At 43.7% G+C, this 24,825-nt stretch overlaps 1 protein-coding gene across 1 annotated transcript in view; it reads right to left on the bottom strand.

Moving 5' to 3' along the window:
- LOC124712115 (43 kDa receptor-associated protein of the synapse homolog) overlaps window positions 1–24,825 on the bottom strand; it is a 308,753-nt gene that overhangs the window by 5,414 nt on the left and 278,514 nt on the right. Inside the window, exon 9 of the mRNA XM_047242413.1 lies at window positions 7,669–7,868. Within this exon, the coding sequence (XP_047098369.1) occupies window positions 7,669–7,868 (200 nt within the window). The remainder of the gene's footprint in view (window positions 1–7,668; window positions 7,869–24,825) is intronic.

Below are 24,825 nucleotides of genomic sequence, written 5' to 3'. Positions count from 1 at the left end.
AGCTATTCTAGTTTGTCAACTAAAAATTTACACCCTGTATATCCTTGGTCAGGCTCTAGACAGTTTAACGCTTCCGGTTTCAGCATCATTCTACGATGAAGCGCCGAAGAAACTGGTATAGGCATGCGTATTCAAATACAGAAATATGTAAACAGGCAGAATGTGGCCCTGTGGTCGGCAATACTTATGTATAAGTCAAGTGTCTGGCGCAGTTGTTAGATCAGTTACTGCTGCTACAATGACAGGCTATGAAGATTTAACGTGTTGAACGTAGTGTTACAGTCGGCTCACGAGCGATGGGACACAGCATTTCCGAGGTAGCGATGAAGCGGGGATTTTCTCCTATGACCATATCACGAGTGTACTGTGAATATCGGGAATCCGGTAAAATATAAAATCTCCGACATCGCTGCTGCCGGAAAAAGATCCTGCAATAACAGGGATGTGTACGGGTATGGAGATAACCTCATGAATCCATGGACCCTGCATGTCAGCAGTCGACTTTTCAAGCTGTTGGAGGCTCTGTAATGGTGTGGGGCGTGTGCAGTTGGAGTGGTGTGGGACCCCTGATACGTCTAGATACGACTCTGACAGGTGACACGTATGTAAGCATCGTGTCTGATCACCTGCATCCATTCATGTCCATTGTGGATTCCAACGGAGTGGGCAATCCCATCAGGACAATGCGACACCCCACACGCCCAGAATTGCTAGAGAAGGGCTCCAGGAAGACTCTTCTGAGTTTAAACATTTCCACTGGCCCAAACTCCCCAGACATGAACGTTATTGAGCATAATTGCGATGCCTTGCAACGTACTGTTCAGAAGAGATCTCCACCCCCTCGTACTATTACGGATTTATGGACAGCCCTGCAGGATTCCTGGTGTCAGTTCCCTCCAGCACTACTTTAGACATTAGTCGAGTCCATGCCAAGTCGTGTTGCGGAACTTCTGCGTGCTCGCGGGGGTCCTATACGATATTAGGCAGGTATACCAGTTTCTTTGGGTCTTAAATGTAACAAGAAAATGGAACGAAGCGATTTGAATGAGGTAACGCCGATACACATGCAACACACCAAACTTACAGGTAACGCGGGTAGCAACTTAACTAAACAAGTCTACTGAGAAAACTACCGCAATCTCCGCTTACTTGTGATAGTCTACGGTAGCCTACGGTAGCTTTACAACTCTTAAGTGTAGTCAAGTGTAATCATTTGGGAGGAAACAGCAACAGACAGAATGCAGTTGTGAGGTAACGGGCGAGTTGTGACGCCCTGGAAATATTCTAAGGTCGGAGTTGGCGTGGCCGCACGGGCCGCTCTGCAAGCTGGGGCCCGGCAGCAAACACGTGGTAGCGAACCTTAGCCGGGGTCCAGGAACCGCGTGGCTGGGGATTCCGTGGTGACGGTATGTCGATGAAAGAGACACGCTGGGAGTGCCAAAGATGGCGAACTTTGTGAAACCTTAATGGCAGACATTTCACAGTTCGTGTGGAAATTAATAGTAGTCAGATGAATCATGATACCTCAAAAAAAAAAAAAAAAAAAAAAAAAAAAAAAAAAAAAAAAAAAAAAACACACATGTACATTACTATTATTTACACGACGATTTTGATGGTGTAATTAGGTTTTCAATATCTTTGTTAGTTTATCTGTCGGTAGAAGTAACACCCAGCAACGAATTTCCAAAATCTAAAAGCTTCATCCGATTTCGACGTGTCTTTAGAAAGCTATTAGTGTAAACCTAAATTGATATAAATTACAGGCATTTAACTTGAATAGTACATGAGTTATTGGAGGTCAAAGTGGCCTATCAGGCCATAAGTACTCCACAGTTACACGAAAAAACGGCAGCAGCATGCTTATAAATATATTTATTCATCTATGTCTTTGTTTACATTTGATATATACTATTTATGAAGAAATTGGTTAAATATTTACTTTGTTTTAGAAAGCACAAAGACTTTAGGCTACTGGCCCACCTTTTGTTGCTATTCCAATGATATATGTATATTTAATTTGTTTATGGATTTAATAATGTGTGTTAGAACGTGTTTATGGTCCAGCCGTAGGAATATGTATTTAATTTCAAGTTATTTAAATGTAAATCCAGTATTTCGAAAGTGTTTCATTATGTCTGTGTGGGTGCGTTGGCTTGAAGACATGGCGCGGGTGCTCTAGCAAATTACAGCGCTCGTGAATGGGGAGACTGGATGGAAGCGAGAGAGTGATGGGCAGTATGGGACAGGACATGGGGAGTGCTGGACGTGACGGCGCGACGGACGCACAGTCGCGGGAAAGACTTGGGAGTGGAGCAGTTTGTGCGTGATTACGAGAGATAGAAATACTTCGAAGTATCGACTTGTGTACTTGTGAGATTTCCGTGGCTTCTGCAGTGAAGACGTAGTACGCTTTTTGAAGTGAATATCTCGTGAGCTATGTTGTTATTCATAACTAATTACGTGAAGTAGGAATCTATTGTTTCCCTGTAATTCCACTTATATTTTATTTAATTGCTGGACCATTGACACCAGTAAGTGTTTTACATAGATACACCACATTCTCAAAAGTACTTCTACTATCGTACTCATCGTTTAATGTAGTTAAGATAGTACCTGCAGATTTTATTTACTTGCAGTCTTTCATTTGTTGTTGTTGTGGTCTTCAGTCCTGAGACTGGTATGATGCAGCTATCCATGCTACTCTATCCTGTGCAAGCTTCTTCATCTCTCAGTACCTACTGCAGCCTACATCCTGCAGAGTCTGCTTAGTGCATTCATCTCTTGGCCTCCCTCTACGATTTTTACCCTCCACCCTGCCCTCCAATACTAAATCGGTGATCCCTCGATGTCTCAGAATATGTCCTACCAACCGATCCCTTCTTCTAGTCAAGTTGTGCCACAAGCTCCTCTTCTCCCCAATTCTATTCAATAGCTCCTCATCACTTATGTGTTCTACCCATTTAATCTTCAGCATTATTCTGTAGGACCACATTTCGAAAACTTCTATTCTCTTCTTGTCAAAACTATTTATCGTCCACGTTTCACTTCCATACAAATACTTTCAGAAACGACTTTCTGACACTTAAATCAACACTGGATGTTAACAAATTTCTCTTCTTCAGAAACACTTTCCTTGCCATTGCCAGTCTACATTTTATATCCACTCTGCTTCGACCATCATCAGTTATTTTGCTTCCCAAATAGCAAAACTCATTTACTACTTTAAGCGTCTCATTTCCTAATCTAATTCCCTCAGCATCACCCGACTTAATTAGACTACATTCCGTTATCCTCGTTTTGCTTTTGTTGATGTTCATCTTATACCCTCCTTTCAAGACACTGTCCATTCCGTTCAGCTGCTCTTCCAGGTCCCGTGCTGTCTCTGACAGAATTACAATGTCATCGGGGAACCTCAAAGTTTTTATTTCTTCTCCCTGGATTTTAATTCCTACTCCGAATTTTTCTTTCGTTTCCTTTACTGCTTGCTCAATATACAGATTGAATAACATCGGGGATAGGCTACAACCCTGTCTCACTCCCTTCCCAACCACTGCGTCCCTTTCATGTCCCTCAACTCTTGTAACTGCCATCTGCTTTCTGTACAAATTGCAAATAGCCCTTCGCTCCCTGTATTTTACCCCTGCCACCTTCGGAATTCGAAAGAGAGTATTCCAATCAACATTGTCAAAAGCTTTCTCTAAGTCTACAAATGCTAGAAACGTAGGTTTGCCTTTCCTTAATCTTTCTTCTAAGATAAGTCGTAGGGTCTTTCATTTATGAATTTCTATATTGCATTCGCAATTGCCGAGTGATAGGAACCTTCGACCATTCGATTGATGTGTGTATTCGTATTGTATACTGTAAATTAATTTTTCCCGAGGACATGCAGCTTTAGTGTATGATTAAATGATGATGGCGTCCTCTTGGGTAAAATATTCCGGACGTAAAATAGTCCCCCATTCGGATCTCCGGGCGGGGACTACTCAAGAGGACGTCGTTATCAGGAGAAAGAAAACTGTCATTCTACGGATCGGAGCGTGGAATGTCAGATCCCTTAATCGGGCAGGTAGGTTAGAAAATTTAAAAAGGGAAATGGAGGGGTTAGAGTTAGATATAGTGGGAATTAGTGAAGTTCGGTGGCAGGAGGAACAAGACTTTTGGTCAGGTGATTACTGGGTTATAAATACAAAATCAAATAGGGGTAATGCAGGAGTAGGTTTAATAATGAATAAAAAAATAGGAGTGCGGCTTAGCTTCTACAAACAGCATAGTGAACGCATTATTGTGGCCAAGATAGACACAAAGCCCATGCCTACTACAGTAGTACAAGTTTATATGCCAACTAGCTCTGCAGATGATGAAGAAATTGATGAAATGTATGACGAGATAAAAGAAATTATTCAGGTAGTGAAGGGAGACGAAAATTTAATAGTCATGGGTGACTGGAATTCGTCAGTAGGAAAAGGGAGAGAAGGAAACATAGTAGGTGAATATGGATTGGGGGGAAGAAATGAAAGAGGAAGCCGCCTTGTAGAATTTTGCACAGAGCATAACTTAATCATAGCTAACACTTGGTTCAAGAATCATAAAATAAAGTTGTATACCTGGAAGAATCCTGGAGATACTAAAAGGTATCAGATAGATTATATAAAGGTAAGACAGAGATTTTGGAACCAGGTTTTAAATTGTAAGACATTTCCAGGGGCAGATGTGGATTCTGACCACAATCTATTGGTTATGAAGTGTACATTAAAACTGCAGGCACTGCAAAAAGGTGGGAATTTAAGGAGATGGGACCTGGATAAACTGAAATAACCAGAGGTTGTAGAGAGTTTCAGGGAGAGCATAAGGGAACAATTGACATGAATGGGGGAAAGAAATACAGTAGAAGAAGAATGGGTAGCTCTGAGGGATGAAGTAGTGAAGGCAGCAGAGGATCAACTAGGTAAAAAGACGAGGGCTAATAGAAATCCTTGGGTAACAGAAGAAATATTGAATTTAATTGATGAAAGGAGAAAATATAAAAATGCAGTAAATGAAGCAGGCAAAAAGGAATACAAACGTCTCAAAAATGAGATCGACAGGAAGTGCAAAAAGGCTAAGGAGGGATGGCTAGAGGACAAATGTAAGGATGTAGAGGCTTGTCTCACTAGGGGTAAGATAGATACTGCCTACAGGAAAATTAAAGAGACCTTTGGAGAGAAGAGAACCACTTGTATGAATATCAAGAGCTCAGATGGCAACCCAGTTCTAAGCAAAGAAGGGAAAGCAGAAAGGTGGAAGGAGTATATAGAGGGTTTATACAAAGGCGATGTACTTGAGGACAATATTATGGAAATGGAAGAGGATGTAGATGAAAATGAAATGGGAGATAAGATACTGCGTGAAGAGTTTGACAGAGCACTGAAAGACCTGAGTCGAAACAAGGCCCCGGGAGTAGACAACATTCCATTAGAACTACTGATGGCCTTGGGAGAGCCAGTCATGACAAAACTCTACCATCTGGTGAGCAAGATGTATGAGACAGGCGAAATACCCACAGACTTCAAGAAGAATATAATAATTCCAATCCCAAAGAAAGCAGGTGTTGACAGATGTGAAAATTACCGAACTATCAGTTTAATAAGTCACAGCTGCAAAATACTAACGCGAATTCTTTACGGACGAATGGAAAAACTGGTAGAAGCGGACCTCGGGGAAGATCAGTTTGGATTTCGTAGAAATGTTGGAACACGTGAGGCAATACTAACCTTACGACTTATCTTAGAAGAAAGATTAAGGAAAGGCAAACCTACGTTTCTAGCATTTGTAGACTTAGAGAAAGCTTTTGACAACGTTAACTGGAATACTCTCTTTCAAATTCTGAAGGTGGCAGGGGTAAAATACAAGGAGCGAAAGGCTATTTACAATTTGTACAGAAACCAGATGGCAGTTATAAGAGTCGAGGGGCATGAAAGGGAAACAGTGGTTGGGAAAGGAGTGAGACAGGGTTGTAGCCTTTCCCCGATGTTATTCAATCTGTATATTGAGCAAGCAGTAAAGGAAACAAAAGAAAAATTCGGAGTAGGTATTAAAATTCATGGAGAAGAAGTAAAAACTTTGAGGTTCGCCGATGACATTGTAGTTCTGTCAGAGACAGCAAAGGACTTGGAAGAGCAGTTGAACGGAATGGACAGTGTCGGGGTGAAAGGAGGATATAAGATGAACATCAACAAAAGCAAAACGAGGATAATGGAAGGTAGTCAAATTAAATCGGGTGATGCTGAGGGGATTAGATTAGGAAATGAGACACTTAAAGTAGTAAAGGAATTTTGCTATTTGGGGAGCAAAATAACTGATGATGGTCGAAGTAGAGAGGATATAAAATGTAGACTGGCAATGGCAAGGAAATCGTTTCTGAAGAAGAGAAATTTGTCAACATCTAGTATAGATTTAAGTGTCAGGAAGTCGTTTCTGAAAGTATTTGTATGGAGTGTAGCCATGTATGGATGTGAAACATGGACGATAACCAGTTTGGACAAGAAGAGAATAGAAGCTTTCGAAATGTGGTGCTACAGAAGAACGCTGAAGATAAGGTGGGTAAATCACGTAACTAATGAGGAGGTATTGAATAGGATTAGGGAGAAGAGAAGTTTGTGGCACAACTTGACTAGAGGAAGGGATCGGTTGGTAGGACATGTTTTGAGTCATCACGGGATCACAAATTTAGCATTGGAGGGCAGGGTGGAGGGTAAAAATCGTAGAGGGAGACCAAGAGATCAATACACTAAGCAGATTCAGAAGGATGTAGGTTGCAGTAGGTACTGGGAGATGAAGAAGCTTGCACAGGATAGAGTAGCATGGAGAGCTGCATCAAACCAGTCTCAGGACTGAAGACCACAACAACAACAACAACAACAACAACTGTAGACTCAGCAGTATTTGTCTTGTAATGCGGCAACTACGTATCCCAGCCCCTAGACAATGAAACCAGCCAAAATTTTTAATATTTCACCTCTAAGTCAGAGCGTACGTAGTTGAGGGCCACCGCAACACTACATCATCTCATTTTTATATTTACCATAAAAACAGTCTTGGCTGCTTCCAATGGCTCTGAGCACTATGGGACTTAATATCTGAGGTCATGAGTCCCCTAGAACTTAGAACTACTTAAACCTAACTAACCTAAGGACAGCACACACATCTATGCCCGAGGCAGGATTCGCACCTGCGGCCGTAGCGGTCGCACGGTTCCAGACTGTAGCGCCTAGAACCGCTCGGCCACTCTGGCGGACTAAAAACAGTCTTGATCACGATTTATTTATTAAGGTGACCAGTTTCGACCATTACTGTGGTCATCTTCAGACCATTGAGTAGGAACCTCTTTCTGCTGGAGAATCATAGTAGTGATTTTCCAGCAGAAAGAGGTTCCTACTCAATGGTCTGAATATGACCACAGTAGTGATCGAAACCGGTCACCTTAATAAATAAATCGTGATCAAGACTGTTTTTATAGTAAATATTTGTAACACATTGATCACTGTCACTCCCATAATGTATTCAAAAGTAATCTCATTTTTAATTTGAAAGCCCGCACAGTGGAGACTGATTGTCGACGCATGGTCTACGAGGCCAGTGACAGCTGGACAAGTAAACAAACAAGTATTTAGCAAAGAGCAGCGGCGAGACCTGGCGTGCAGGATGTGCGCGCAGGGCAGAGCCTCGAGGCTGTCGTCGTCGAGCCCGAAGGGCTGGCTGCAGGCTCCGCACTGCAGCTCCAGCTCGTCCTCCAGACAGCGCGCCAGCCGCTCCTGGACCGCCTGCTGCTCCTCGTCCCCCAGCGCCTGGTAGATGCGCGCCAGCCGCACTCGCACGGTCCGCACCAGCAGCTGTCGGCAACAACACAGTGTGACACCTGCTGGCCCCACCTGCTCTGGAAACAGTTTGCGGGGTGAAACCGAACACATGTTGCATGTGCGCCAGTCATATAACCGCCCCTAACAGCAGCTGGAAACAGTCTGCAGCAAAATACTGAGCTACAAGTGGATTTGAGTATCATTTCCTCACTTCGTAAAAGTGCAAAGAAAGGCAGCCCGTTTCGTGTTATCGCTCAATAGGGCTGAGAGTGTCACTTATATGAACGCGAGTTGGAGTGGCAGTCACTGAAACAAAGGCGGTTTTCTTTGTGGTGAGACCCATTTACGAAATTTCAATCACCACCTTCCTCTTCCAAATGTGAAAATATTTTGTTGGCACCCAGCTACGTAGGGAGAAATAATCATCATAATACACTACTGGCCATTAAAATTGTAGCACCACGAAGATGACGTTCTACAGACACGAAATTTAACCGACAGGAAGAAGATGCTGTAATATGCAAATCATTAATTTTCCAGAGCATTCACACAAGGTTGGCGCCGGTGGCGACACCTACAACGTGCTGACATGAGGAAAGTTTCCAACCGATTTCTCACACACAAACAGCAGTTGACCGGCGTTGCCTGGTGAAACGTTATAGTGATGCCTCGTGTAACGAAGAGAAATCCGTACCATCACGTTTCCGTCATTGATAAAGGTTGGATTATTGCCTATCGCGATTGCGGTTTATCGTATCGTGACGTTGCTGCTCGCGTTGGTCGAGATCCAATGAGTGTTAGCAGAATATGGAATCGGTGGGTTCAGGAGGGTAATACGGAACGCAGTGCTGGATCTCAACGGCATCGTATCACTAGCAGTCGAGATGACAGGCATCTTATCCGCATGGCTGTAACGGATCGTGCAGCCACGTGCCGATCCCTGAGTCAACAAATGGGGACGTTTGCAAGACAACAACCATCTGCACGAACAGATCGACGACGTTTGCAGCAGCATGGACTATCAGCTCGCAGACCGTGGCTGTGGTTACCCTTGACACTGCATCACACACAGGAGCGCCTGCGATGGTGTACTCAACGACGAAGCTGGGTGCACGAATTGCAAAACGTCATTTTTTCGGATGAATCCAGGTTCTGTTTACAGCATCATTATGGTCGCATCCGTGTTTGGCAATGTGATGAATTCACATTGCAAGCGTGTATTCGTCATCGCCATACTGACGGATCACACGTCTCGGTCACCTCTTGTTCGCATTGACGGCACTTTGAACAGTGGACCTTATATTTCAGATGTGTTACGACCCGTGGCTCTACCCTTCATTCGATCCCTGCGAAACACTACATTTCAGCAGGATAATGCACGACCGCATGTTGCAGGTCCTGTACTGGCCTTTCTGAATACAGGAAATGATCGACTGCTGCCCTGGCAAGCACATTCTCCAGATCTCTCACCAACTAAAAACGTGTGCTCAATGGTGGCGGAGCAACTGGCTCGTCACAATACACTAGTCACTACTCTTGATGAAATGTGGTATCGCCTTGAAGCACCATGGGCAGCTGTACCTGTACACGCCATCCAAGCTCTGTTTGACTCAATGCCCAGGCTTATCAAGGTCGTTATTACGGCCAGAGGTGGTTGTTCTGGGTATTGATTTCTCAGGATCTATGCACCCAAATTGGGTGAAAATGTAATCACATGTCAGTTCTAGTATAATATATTTGTCCAATGAATACCCGTTCATCATCTGCATTTCTTCTTTGTGTAGCAATTTTAATGGCCAATAGTGTAAGATAAGAGAAATCAGAGCTCGAAGGGAAAGATTTCGGTGTTCCTTTATCCCACGAGAAATTCGGGAGTGGAATGGTGGAGAAGTAGTATGAAAATGGTTCGATGAACCGTGTGCAAGACACTTAAGTGTGAATTGCAGAGTAACCACGTAGAAGTAGCTGTTGATCCGACACTATAGACATAGCTACGCCACCCTTTATGATTGTGCGTATAAGACTGCGGTCATTACGTGCTGGGAACACACGGTGCGGTCTCTACGGATTAGCCAACATTTGCTTTATCTGATCAAAAGTATTCGGACACCTATTAGCGGACATTAACATGGGGTACAGCACACCTTTCGTCTTCATGACGGCTTTGCTAGGGACACTTTCTGTGAGGTATCTGAATATCTGTGGAGGAGTTGCAGCCCGCTTCTCCTGAAGAGCCGAAGCTAGAGAAAGCAGTGATGTTAGACACTTGGGCTGGAGCGACGTCGACGTTCTAAATCCGAAAGGTGTTTTGCTGCGTTCAGGTTGACACTCGGAACAAAAATGGTTCAAATGGCTCTGAGTACTATGGGGCTTAACTTCTGAGGTCATCAGTCCCATAGAACTTAGAACTACTTAAACCTAACCAACCTAAGGACATCACACACATCCACGGCCGAGGCAGGATTCGAACCTGCGACCGTAGCGGTCGCTCGCTTCCAGAATGTAGCGCCTAGAACCGCTCGGCCCCTCGAGCCGGTGACTCGGAACAGGCCAGTGGATTTTAGGAATGTTACTATGCGCGAACTATTGCCTGACAGATGCAGGGTGCGTTGCCATGCCGACACAATCAATCATCGTCTCTGAACAGTTCCACTATTGTACGCTGTAAAATGAGTTCACATCCTTCCGAATTCAGCAATTTACTAACGTAAGGTTTACTATCTTTTGGTTCAAAAAAACGATTTTTTAAAATTGCATTTTTGGATCCATAAAAGTGTTTATAATCTACCCCTGAAACGGTTTTTCCGAATACGGAACAGAAATGTTTGTTATTCGCGGTTGAACAAAAAAATGCGGCCTTTTACACACACCAGTTTTTTTTCTTTCGGAGGTCGACTTATTGTACCTTTGCTTGGGAGGAAACACACAAAAATCATACGAAAGTTTGAACGCATGTGTTTGGAAGCTAGACCCCAAGCATTTACATTCTGGTGCGAAGACTGTGGAGGTGGCGACTTTCCTGGCAGTGAGCAGCTTCAACGACGTGTATTCAGCAATTCTGAAGACCATGGCAATGATGGATCCTGGGACTTTATTCGACGCAGCCCGCCAAGCATTCGGACGACCACCGGATTCAAGCGGCCAAAACCGCTTGTCACCGGCCGTACGAGCGGCTCTGGAGCAGCGCAGGATGGCCCAGATCGACCAGAACGCCCTCTATGAGAAAGAGGAAGGACTAGTTTATGGACCCGGAATAGCTGATTGAACGGACGTTGCATAATATTGAATTTATATGTAGTCAAAGCTTGAAACGCGTTTTTCTCGAAATGACTTTTTTTTTAATCGCGCGGTATGCTAACTTCAGATCTACTGAGACCGACTGGCATGATTCTTTGTTTCAGACGAAGCTACCTAAATTGTCTAGGAGTTGTAACACTTTTATTGTGATCCATCAACTATAAATATTTTTACTTGGCCGACGAAGTTCAAAAATCGATGAAAAATCCCTATTTTTTTCAAATGGCCGCCATTTTGTTTCCTATGGTCCAAATAACTTAAGCGATACCCAACTCCTAAGTAATCTAATATATTTCGCTAACGTCAACTCAATTTTGATTTCAGACGAGCCGGCTGACCTGTGACATACCGCGCGTGGAGGTCTACATCGAAATTTTGTTTCGCTCCGACGGGACTTCCGCCTTTGCTCTTCGACATTTCCGGTCAAAAAAATTCCAGTTTGTAGAGATAATATCAATAAACATTTTGACCAAATTTGACATTGATATCTATAACAAATTCCGAAAAGAATTCTCAAAGAACATGCTTTTTCGGGCCAAAGATAGTAAACCTCCCCTTAAGGACAATAAGGGGACCACAACCCAATCACGAAGAACTCCCAAAGACCCCTATACCCTAACACCGCCTCCTCCGTACCTCACTTGTAGCAGTACACGTGGTGGCAGGTAGCGCTCTCCAAGCATTCACCTAACCTATACTCTTCCACCGGATTGCCTCAGAGTATCGCGTAATTCATCACTACACACCATCTACTCTACAGTGGTGTCTCTCTTTACTCTACTTCAAGCTCTTTAGTATTGACTACAGAAATATGCGGATTATGAGGAGCTGTTCCACCACTGTGTAACGCCGGAAATGCATATCCTCCTATTTCCATCTATTGTACTATTATTTTTTTTCCTTGTTTTGTTACCTCAAGATATGACATTTCTGTCTCTTTATATATTGTAATTGTTTTACTGTTTGTATATATATTTATGCACTCATGTCGATGTATAATTGGTTTGTTTCGTAAATATTATTTGTATTTTTACGCTGGGTCTTGCCTAGGGAAAACTGCTATCGAACGATTACATCGATAGGCCGTGTGAAGACTCAAAGTGTGTAGGATCTTTGGTAGTGTTAACTCTGCCGCGTGGAGCGCGGGCAGGGCAGTGAGAGTCTGGCGGGAGTAGCGAGTGGAGCAGGTGTTGTGTGACGCTCCCGCGAGTTGCCGCGCTTTCGGGGTTTGGCAGCATGTAATTGCGCTCGACTCGCGATGATAGTTTCTGACATGGTGTCGCGGACGGGAAGCATTAGCTGGCGCACATCAAGAGCCCGTTTCGCCTGGTGACCGTGTCGAGAAGAAGGCGCGCCAACATCCAGCTTCTGCAACAGCGACGGCCGACAATGAGTGACTGTCGCCACCTCCTCGACCGACGGCTTCAAACCTTCAATCAACCGACAAGGAAGACTGGACGCACGTAAAGTTTTAGAACTGTATGGCAGACCTCAGCTTTTAATCTTGTTCCATTTGCTTCGCAAAATTACAGCAACTTAGCATGAACCTTTGTTGCTCATTGTCCCAATTGCATTGCCAAGCAGGGTCCCTTCCTTTTCCGAAATGAACCCGAGTGTCGTTGAAATTCAAACGCCAGCATTAAAATAATATAATTAGATTTCACTGCTTTAATTTCAAAGTTCTGTAGCTGGCTACAATATTTAGGTTACACGAGCACAAATTTAGAGTGCGAGTTTTGTTAGCATATTTTAGCTTACCTGTGACTGCAGCTCAGCTTGGTACGTACTAAATTTTACTATTGTTAATTGTTCAGAATCATTTAATTCAAGTTCAAAGTTAAATCTCTTATTTCTAAATTGCGTAGAGTCAAGTTGCTTTTGAAATGATTGTTGAGGTAGTCCAAGACTAACCGTATTTTACTGGATTTCGATGTGCTTCAGAAAGAAAGCTTCTTATTAATTTCAGTCACTAAATTAACTTTCAGTTTTCTGGTTTTATTAATTCTTCTGCTAAATTAAGTCAGAGTGTAGCGAAATTTATTACTTCAGACAAACTTTCAGTTTTCACACTACACGTGTCAACCTTCAGTTGCCACGCTTCTAGTGTTAATTATATGTGTAATAACCTTTCTTTTTCAGTTACTATAGTAATTGTCCTTAGGACTGGCGACCGTGATTTCCCCCAAATCTCAAATATCTAATTACCGCTAGTTAATTGTTAACGTAACGGCCGCACATTTACTTTCTTTATTAACTTTACCCCTTTTCAAAATTAATTTCCACCAGTTTCATTTGCATTTTTCCTTTCATTAAGATGTAACCCTTTCCTCCCTCTTTACCGATAGATTAACTTCGGTGACGATTGCTTTTCCAAAATTCCCATTAGGTACACGCGGTTTAATTTTTCACTGTCATTAAGGTCGATAAGTGAGGGGGGAGGTTACACGTGGCGACCTGGTGACAGGACAATCTTCAGTTTTGAGGTTGTTCTGGACACGAATTTTGTATGTTGCAAATCTCGTAACGAAGTACTGGTTACGTACAGGCCGTTACGTCAGCGAGAATAAGTAGTGGGAGTAATCCTAATTATATTTGAGATTTGGCATTTATATTGAAAATTATTAAAATGAGTGAAGGCAACAATTGCCAAAATTTGGTAGACTTGGATACGGAACAATCGGTCGAACAGTGGGAAACGCGTACCGCGGTACCCATTGTTCAGGGGCAGGCGGCTAGCATGAAAGATGCGACCGCCGAAACGCAACAAAGAGCAGAAATGGAATTCCAGACTTTAGAAAATGTTTCGGAATCGGAAGTGATTAAAGAGGAAGCCGCTACGGAAGTAAAACCGGTAGTTTCCGGGAATGTAACTGATTTATTGAATGTTTTGATTAACGAAATCAAGAGTCAATCGGCCAAGCAAGAAGCTCAGTCTGAAAAATTTGAACGGATGCTAGACAGTCAGAACAAAGCTATTAATGTTGTTAACAACAATGTTGGAGTTGTTAACACAAAAGTTGATAAAATCAAAGAAGATATTGTTGTGATTAATAGCGAAATCGGTAATCTTAAACAGGAAATGATAGGCGTTCAGGCGGAAATTGCGAGCATAAATACTCGTTTTTATTCCGAAATTAGCAGAATCGAGAAAAGTGTAGGAGAATCAGTTGCTCCGATCATCGAGAATAAGGTGACGGAACAAATTCAATTAGTGAAAAAAGAGGATCAAAAGAAGGTGGAAACTTTAAAGGCTTTAGTATCCGAAGTAGATACCAAAGTGACGAAGCAGGCTAATACCTGCGAAGAACAAAAAAAGGAAGTAGAAACGCTTGCGACAACCACTTGCCAAGTAATTACGAGAGTGTCGGAATTAGAAAAGAAACTTGACGAAAAACAGAGCTATGTGCCAATCTGTGCACATAGTTCGGAATTGTTGACGAAAGAGGAGCGGTTCGACCCCTTGAAAAAAGGCGGTATACATGCGACGGATTTCATTAAAAATTGTGAAAGAGTTTTACCCAGATCATGGACTAATGAGAGAAAAATTAATGCGATTATTGATGTGTTGGCTGGTGATGCCAAGCGTTGGGGCTTAAAGCTCAACATTACGGACCTGACGTTTGACGAATTTAAAAATTTGTTTCTGGCTGAATACTGGTCAGAGCAAAAACAGCAAAGTGTCTGGCGCGAATTTGTCGTATCGAGGCCTTTCGATGCGAATTCGCGCGGTTCGATGAAGGAGTTTTGTGAGGGCTGGATCCGCAAGTTGGAATACTTGCGTGATCGCCGCACGGAATCCGAAATAGTCTGGGAACTCTACAAAAAGCTTCCAGATGATACAAAACGCTACGTAGGGAGCAATCACAGGACAATCAATGATTTCCTGGGAAGAGTTGAGGACGAGGACTATTGGCGCAATAATCGCGACAGTGGTAGAGGCCGTGGTAACAACAACGGGTACCACAGCAACCACACCAACGATAACCATGGGAATAATGCATACCGCAACCATGGCAGCAATAACAATAATGGTTCGGACCGTAATAACAATCGGTACAATGCAAGTAATAACCGGAATGACGGAAACCAGTATCATACTAGCGTGATACGGGCTGCGCAGAATAGTAATAACGCCAGAGGGTGTTACCAGCCGCCTCAGCAGTATCCGGGGAGCGTATCTGCTGGGACGAGACAGGGAAACCATTAGCCGCGCCGGTGAGGGGCCGACCGGGCGTGGAGAAATTTTGGCGGCCCAATAGCAGGAGAAAACCCAGGTGTCGTCGATATGAAAATTCCGTATGGAATAATCAACGGCGGGAGAGTGTGCCAGTGTTAGGAGAAAGGAGTGCGCCCACAAGTAGTAGATCAACTGTATACACGGCAGTAGAAAATACATTCACTGTCAGTGAGAACAATTTAAGCAGTGTTCCTGAAATCGATTATAAAGTGGCAGCTGTAATACCCACAGCGGAACTTGAGATTGAGTTTAAGAATGATTCGCAAGTGTTGAAAGAAGATCAGATGTCGGATAAAACGTCCGTCATCGAGCGAGGGGATGCAGAGAGGGATGAGGTCTGGTTAAGGCAGTTCGGTCGCTTATACGACGAACTAAGAGATTATAGGGGCCTGTACGGGAGAAGCATTTATGGAGAGCGCGGGCAGAATTTGCCGCGTCTCGTCCCACAGGAAGATAGTATTTGTGAAGTGATGGAAAGTTCTGGCCCTAACCGGCAGACTTTACTAGAAATAGTTGATGTTAAGGGGGAGCACGAGCAAGATTCGTCGTGTTTCGTCCCGCAGGAGTTAGATGTTGAAGTAGTAACGGAAAGTTCTGGCCCTAACCGGCAGACCTTACCGAAAGTTTCAGTGGTAGAAGTAACCGACCCATCCGACGCAAACCTCCAGTTTAAACATTGCGAGAGTATTAAGGAGAAAGATTGCGAAAATTTTAGTGATAGCCGGACACGATTGGTAGAAAAGCACATAGATTACAACGTGTATGAGGTTAGAGCTGACATTATACGGTCAGACGATAGCAGTGTGGGTTGCGCAGATCTAGCGGAAGTAATTGCAGAGACTACTGGACACATTCCTCCAGGTAGATTGGCGGATGAGATTAATCTGACCAAAGTGGAATCAACGAAGGTGACGATTAATGAATTGATAGCAAAGCAACACTCACTAGTTGACGAGTTAGAGGAAAAGGTTTCGGTATTGGAGGCGAAGCTACAGACTAAGCCTCAGGACAAACGTGTTGAAATTAAAACTGTATGTGAACAGAGGCTGAAAAAGCCGCCAGATAAGCAGGAATTAGGATCAAAGCCGGATGGTTTTTTCTGGAATGACCTGGATATAGACGAGGATTTACTGTGGGAAAATAAAGAAACAGTCGAGGACAAGTGTAGACAGATAGTAGTGTCTGTTAATATGCACGACCTACAACTAAACGTGTTGATTGACACCGGTGCAGAATTGAGTGCTGTATCTGGGAAAATATTTGAGTTACTGAAAGACAGACCTGGCATCGTAGTTATGCCAGTAAGAGGAGTGAAAATTATCGGTGCTACTGGGAAGGCCAGTAAACCGGTCACAAAACAGATTTTTGTCCACTTCGAGGTATGTGGGGCACGATTTGAACAAGAGTTTGTCGTCGTGCCAGACTTAACTACGGAAGTAATTATTGGGTTAGATTGGCTATTAAAGTACCGTGCAGTGATTAACTGCGAAAGCAAAACTTTGACATGTACGTCACAAGATAAAACAATAGTAGTTAGTTTTGACGAGGCAGGAGACGGTGTGCATAGGCAATACCAGCCTATACACATTGTTAACTGGCCGGATGCTATTGACGTAGGTATGAATTTGAACTACTGTAATGTGAGGAATCTCGGAATTGACAATAGTGTAGAAAGTGGATTGGAAAGTATTGTAGACGGTGTGTCAAACGTAACACACGAACAAAGACGAGGCCGAATTTGCCGTACCTATTGCCATCACAACCATAGGCCATGGGGCAGATATGTAGCAGAATTTGAGAGAATTGTGGACACTTTGAGACATGAATCTACGGGATTTTCTCCAGAGGAAATCCTGTTGGATGACAGAAGTAAAAGTTTAGTGGAAGTGATAATCAAATTCCCTCCACGGATTGACATTAGTATTGGTGTGAAAAAAGATCGTTTGCGAGAAGTAACGAAGCTAAAAGCTGATGCTCGCATACGTCGTCATGACGCTAAAGCGCGTTTTGCTAAGTTTGCAATCGGAGACTTAGTACTTGTAAAAGCTCATGAGAAATCGAGCGAGATAGACCATGAAATCTCTAAATTTAAGTTTGTTTATAATGGACCATATAAAGTCATTGGTATACCTCACACAAATGCTTACGGAATATTGTAGACTTGAAATTGTACCAACCAAGGATTGATTAGTACCACAGATAGGGTAATTTGCACAGTATGTAGATATAGAGTGTAAGATTTAAGGATGTGCCATGTGGCGATGCTTTTGCCTGACCTAGAGGTCATTAAAGAAGTTGTAATTAATAAGTAATTAATTTTGATTAATCAATTTAATTTTAATCAATTTAATCATGATCTAATCAACTGAAAAATCCAAGCTGCTAGTTTAAGTTTTCAGCTGAGTCACAGTAGATTAAGGAATGTAAATATGGTTTTGTAAATAGCTGTAAGATTTCATGAATATGTGATTTACTAGTCATTGCCGATGTACTTAGACGGTGTTTTAAGTTTCAGGCTAGTACATGCGTGTGATGATGGACAGTGTTGAGTTATCCACTGTGATAGTGTTAATGGACTCCTTGAGATTACTCGGGAGTGAGTTTTTCCCAAAGAATTCGGTGAAGCGGACGTTCTGGAAACGCCGTCATAAGGGCGAGTGAGATCAAGCGTGCCGCACACGCGGGCGCAACAATACTGGCGAGGCGAGCCGCTGTCGGCTCTTGTGCCGCTGTTGGCTCTTGTGCCGCTGTCGGCATCCTTTGTACTCGCGAATACGGAATGTGGAGTTGCTTTTCTTCCCGGACAGCTGATGTGAAAGGATTCTGCTGTCAATATTTATGTTTTATTTTATCTGCTGTATATTATTTTCTTGTTTAGCGTTAATTGGACATGACTAGAATATTAATTATGAAAAGGTTACATAAATATGTGTATTCTATGTAATTAATAATTAGTTAGCGTATTTTGATAAACCTGTTTTTTTATGACCATGTACTCTGATTAATTTTGCAAATAGTATTCCATTTCTTATAGTGTTACGAATTTTAATGATTTTGGAATAGCTAAACCATTTTCTATGTTTTCTATGAATTTTGATATGTTGTCAACCTGTTTTATTTTGTGCAAGATGACAGAGTGGAATAAGATTAGGAGTGTCTCCACTCAATTATTATTGACTACAAATTGGTTTATGGTTAATTAGACGAATGCTAAATTTTGTTGATGTTTTGAGCATATGCATTTCCGCTGTTTCTTTTTTTGGGACATTTTCTGAGTCTGTTTACGTTACACGAACATCCTCAGACAATGTGGGGCACGTGTAACGCCAGAAATGCATATCCTCCTATTTCCATCTATTGTACTATTATTTTTTTTCCTTGATTTGTTACCTCAAGATATGACATTTCTGTCTCTTTATACACTCCTGGAAATGGAAAAAAGAACACATTGACACCGGTGTGTCAGACCCACCATACTTGCTCCGGACACTGCGAGAGGGCTGTACAAGCAATGATCACACGCACGGCACAGCGGACACACCAGGAACCGCGGTGTTGGCCGTCGAATGGCGCTAGCTGCGCAGCATTTGTGCACCGCCGCCGTCAGTGTCAGCCAGTTTGCCGTGGCATACGGAGCTCCATCGCAGTCTTTAACACTGGTAGCATGCCGCGACAGCGTGGACGTGAACCGTATGTGCAGTTGACGGACTTTGAGCGAGGGCGTATAGTGGGCATGTGGGAGGCCGGGTGGACGTACCGCCGAATTGCTCAACACGTGGGGCGTGAGGTCTCCACAGTACATCAATGTTGTCGCCAGTGGTCGGCAGAAGGTGCACGTGCCCGTCGACCTGGGACCGGACCGCAGCGACGCACGGATGCACGCCAAGACCGTAGGATCCTACGCAGTGCCGTAGGGGACCGCACCGCCACTTCCCAGCAAATTAGGGACACTGTTGCTCCTGGGATATCGGGGAGGACCATTCGCAACCGTCTCCATGAAGCTGGGCTACGGTCCCGCACACCGTTAGGCCGTCTTCCGCTCACACCCCAACATCGTGCAGCCCGCCTCCAGTGGTGTCGCGACAGGCGTGAATGGAGGGACGAATGGAGACGTGTCGTCTTCAGCGATGAGAGTCGCTTCTGCCTTGGTGCCAATGATGGTCGTATGCGTGTTTGGCGCTGTGCAGGTGAGCACCACAATCAGGACTGCATACGACCGAGGCACACAGGGCCAACACCCGGCATCATGGTGTGGGGAGCGATCTCCTACACTGGCCGTACACCACTGGTGATCGTCGAGGGGACACTGAATAGTGCACGGTACATGCAAACCGTCATCGAACCCATCGTTCTACCATTCCTAGATCGGCAAGGGAACTTGCTGTTCCAACAGGACAATGCACGTCCGCATGTATCCCGTGCCACCCAACGTGCTCTAGAAGGTGTAAGTCAACTACCCTGGCCAGCAAGATCTCCGGATCTGTCCCCCATTGAGCATGTTTGGGACTGGATGAAGCGTCGTCTCACGCGGTCTGCACGTCCAGCACGAACGCTGGTCCAACTGAGGCGCCAGGTGGAAATGGCATGGCAAGCCGTTCCACAGGACTACATCCAGCATCTCTACGATCGTCTCCATGGGAGAATAGCAGCCGGCATTGCTGCGAAAGGTGGATATACACTGTACTAGTGCCGACATTGTGCATGCTCTGTTGCCTGTGTCTATGTGCCTGTGGTTCTGTCAGTGTGATCATGTGATGTATCTGACCCCAGGAATGTGTCAATAAAGTTTCCCCTTCCTGGGACAATGAATTCACGGTGTTCTTATTTCAATTTCCAGGAGTGTATATTGTAATTGTTTTACTGTTTGTATATATATTTATGCACTCATGTCGATGTATAATTGGTTTGTTTCGTAAATATTATTTGTATTTTTACGCTGGGTCTTGCCTAGGGAAAACTGCTATCGAACGATTACATCGATAGGTCGTGTGAAGACTCAAAGTGTGTAGGATCTTTGGTAGTGTTAACTCTGCCGCGTGGAGCGCGGGCAGGGCAGTGAGAGTCTGGCGGGAGTAGCGAGTGGAGCAGGTGTTGTGTGACGCTCCCGCGAGTTGCCGCGCTTTCGGGGTTTGGCAGCATGTAATTGCGCTCGACTCGCGATGATAGTTTCTGACATGGTGTCGCGGACGGGAAGCATTAGCTGGCGCACATCAAGAGCCCGTTTCGCCTGGTGACCGTGTCGAGAAGAAGGCGCGCCAACATCCAGCTTCTGCAACAGCGACGGCCGACAATGAGTGACTGTCGCCACCTCCTCGACCGACGGCTTCAAACCTTCAATCAACCGACAAGGAAGACTGGACGCACGTAAAGTTTTAGAACTGTATGGCAGACCTCAGCTTTTAATCTTGTTCCATTTGCCTCGCAAAATTACAGCAACTTAGCATGAACCTTTGTTGCTCATTGTCCCAATTGCATTGCCAAGCAGGGTCCCTTCCTTTTCCGAAATGAACCCGAGTGTCGTTGAAATTCAAACGCCAGCATTAAAATAATATAATTAGATTTCACTGCTTTAATTTCAAAGTTCTGTAGCTGGCTACAATATTTAGGTTACACGAGCACAAATTTAGAGTGCGAGTTTTGTTAGCATATTTTAGCTTACCTGTGACTGCAGCTCAGCTTGGTACGTACTAAATTTTACTATTGTTAATTGTTCAGAATCATTTAATTCAAGTTCAGAGTTAAATCTCTTATTTCTAAATTGCGTAGAGTCAAGTTGCTTTTGAAATGATTGTTGAGGTAGTCCAAGACTAACCGTATTTTACTGGATTTCGATGTGCTTCAGAAAGAAAGCTTCTTATTAATTTCAGTCACTAAATTAACTTTCAGTTTTCTGGTTTTATTAATTCTTCTGCTAAATTAAGTCAGAGTGTAGCGAAATTTATTACTTCAGACAAACTTTCAGTTTTCACACTACATGTGTCAACCTTCAGTTGCCACGCTTCTAGTGTTAATTATATGTGTAATAACCTTTCTTTTTCAGTTACTATAGTAATTGTCCTTAGGACTGGCGACCGTGATTTCCCCCAAATCTCAAATATCTAATTACCGCTAGTTAATTGTTAACGTAACGGCCGCACATTTACTTTCTTTATTAACTTTACCCCTTTTCAAAATTAATTTCCACCAGTTTCATTTGCATTTTTCCTTTCATTAAGATGTAACCCTTTCCTCCCTCTTTACCGATAGATTAACTTCGGTGACGATTGCTTTTCCAAAATTCCCATTAGGTACACGCGGTTTAATTTTTCACTGTCATTAAGGTCGATAAGTGAGGGGGGGAGGTTACAACTGTACCCTATTTCTTAACTCCTTACGCACACTCATTGTGCTAGCTGGCTTACTGCCAGCCTTCTGAAACTCATGATTGATTTCCTTCTCTGATTTAAGGCGACGTTTTACCACCATAATGCTCGACTGTCCCTGTTCGACAGTACACGACGTTCTGATTGGTCTCGGTTTAGTAGTGGTTGTTCGTGTTTCCACTTCACAGTCTTATCACCAACGGTCGACTTGGGAAGCTTTAGGAGGGTTGAAACGCACCTGGTGGCTTTGTCAGTCAGGTAAGACCACGGTCGAAGGCACTGGAGTCTCCTAACCAACTCACTCTTCTGTTGCTGCACTCTACTTACAACACAGTACTCCCTTCCTCCTTTTACATTGGCGAATCCACCCCTCATGACATATAGAGACCAATTCCGCATTACATGGGGGTAATATAGTGTTGCAGCAGTACTGTTTGTATGAGTCTCGGAGTGACAACGCCGTTTCATAGAGACTCGCTTGCTGCCACTGCAGACACTGATGTAAATGAGCGACAGTGAGACTTGGTCGTATTGTGTGACCTGTAGTCTTTACAACGTAAGGACCCTGGTGTGAAGAGCTGTTAACGTTACTCATTTACGGATTCTGATGCAGATGAGATTGAAGAGGAAGTGGTATGGAATAGAAAGTAAGATAGTGATTGGGAAGGGTCAAGATGTGGGATTTACATGGTAGGTAGGTGAGATTTGCAGTTATGAAGAGGAAGGCTACAGTAGTGCCCATAATTTGGAATGGAAAATTTGGGGTGGGTTGTAACTGATACAATGGGTAGATCCCTTGAATGATATTCAGGTATGGTTTGGCGGGGAGGGCAGTTAAAACTGCCATGTGGACTGTGGGGAGACGTTAGGAATGCCAGACGTGGTCGGAAAGGCACTGGATCAGGCCAGTGTTCTCAACAGTGGGGGATACAATGTTCAGTTAGAAATTAATTTTTTTGGAGTTGTTTCTTGTTCATCGTAAGCGTATGCAGCATGATGAATCGATGGGCGCAGCTGTAGTAATCATTTGGAATAAAATGAGTAAAGTCTCATGGAAAGAGAGGGCATGGAATCTGTCCGTCAGATAGATACGTTACAGTCGGCGGCGCCCTTGATGATATTAGAGAAGAGTAGGCTATGTGGCGACACCGGAGTTTATCCACTCCATTTCCTTCATCCATAACAAGACATACCCTAAACTAGATTGTAGAAGCACTCATCAGAGTCATCCACACGACTTAGATACGCATTTGACACTTTTCAACAGATTGGAGGAAGACAACGGCAAACCACCTCGACTTGGACATGGCACAGCACGTCGATGAGGGATTCCTACTTACGCTCCCCTACACTCATTCCCTTTTACGTTACGTAGTACTTCTGCGTTTCACTGCAGCATGTCTCCCAAAAACTGAGTTACAACACTTCAAAAATCGAGCTATAAACCCACGCAATCTCCACCCTCCACCTCCTCTCTTCTCAGAGTCTCTGCACTAAACGTCCGATAGCGGACGTTCCTATATTACTTCTGTTAGCATGCTAACCACTGACTGCCGTTATCCATACCTCTCAGTACTTCGTGCCATCATTAGTGACGTGCATTATTAGAAACACAATCTTACAACTACCCAAATTAAATTCATTCAGATTCATAAAAAGCGCTCTCAAATGTGGATTATACGCTACATAATTCAACAGAATATTCCTTGCAAAAATAAAAATTAAAAGTTTGTCACTTTTGCGAATTAAAAGTGATATATCATTATACAAACATGTTTAATTTAATAAAGTAAAACATACGTAAATACAGGGCTATTACAAATGATTGAAGCGATTTCATAAATTCACTGTAGTTCCATTCATTGACATATGGTCACGACACACTACAGATACGTACAAAAACTCATAAAGTTTTGTTCGGCTGAAGCCGCACTTCAGGTTTCTGCCGCCAGAGCGCTCGAGAGCGCAGTGAGACAAAATGGCGACAGGAGCCGAGAAAGCGTATGTCGTGCTTGAAATACACTCACATCATTCAGTCATAACAGTGCAACGACACTTCAGGACGAAGTTCAACAAAGATCCACCAACTGCTAACTCCATTCGGCGATGGTATGCGCAGTTTAAAGCTTATGGATGCCTCTGTAAGGGGAAATCAACGGGTCGGCCTGCAGTGAGCGAAGAAACGATTGAACGCGTGCGAGCACGTTTCACGCGTAGCCCGCGGAAGTCGACGAATAAAGTAAGCAGGGAGCTAAACGTACCACAGCCGACGGTTTGGAAAATCTTACGGAAAAGGCTAAAGCAGAAGCCTTACCGTTTACAATTGCTACGAGCCCTGACACCCGATGACAAAGTCAAACGCTTTGAATTTTCGGTGCGGTTGCAACAGCTCATGGAAGAGGATGCGTTCAGTGCGAAACTTGTTTTCAGTGATGAAACATTTTTTCTTAATGGTGAAGTGAACAGACACAATGTGCGAATCTGGGCGGTAGAGAATCCTCACGCATTCGCGCAGCAAATTCGCAATTCACCAAAAGTTAACGTGTTTTGTGCAATCTCACGGTTTAAAGTTTACAGCCCCTTTTTCTTCTGCGAAAAAAAACGTTACAGGACACATGTATCTGGAAATGCTGGAAAATTGGCTCATGCCACAACTGGAGACCGACAGCGCCGACTTCATCTTTCAACAGGATGGTGCTCCACAACACTCCCATCATTATGTTCGGCATTTCTTAAACAGGAGACTGGAAAACCGATGGATCGGTCGTGATGGAGATCATGATCAGCAATTCATGTCATGGCCTCCACGCTCTCCCGACTTAACCCCACGCGATTTCTTTCTGTGGGGTTATGTGAAAGATTCAGTGTTTAAACCTCCTCTACCAAGAAACGTGCCAGAACTGCGAGCTCGCATCAACGATGCTTTCGAACTCATTGATGGGGACATGCTGCGCCGAGTGTGGGAGGAACTAGATTATCGGCTTGATGTCTGCCGAATCACTAAAGGGGCACATATCGAACATTTGTGAATGCCTAAAAAAACTTTTTGAGTTTATGTATGTGTGTGCAAAGCATTGTGAAAATATCTCAAATA

This window comes from Schistocerca piceifrons, chromosome 8 (genome assembly GCF_021461385.2).
Source record: "Schistocerca piceifrons isolate TAMUIC-IGC-003096 chromosome 8, iqSchPice1.1, whole genome shotgun sequence".
Lineage (NCBI taxonomy): Eukaryota > Metazoa > Arthropoda > Insecta > Orthoptera > Acrididae > Schistocerca > Schistocerca piceifrons.
The sequence above is the reverse complement of the archived record's forward strand: the minus strand, read 5'-3'. Positions and strand labels throughout refer to the sequence as shown.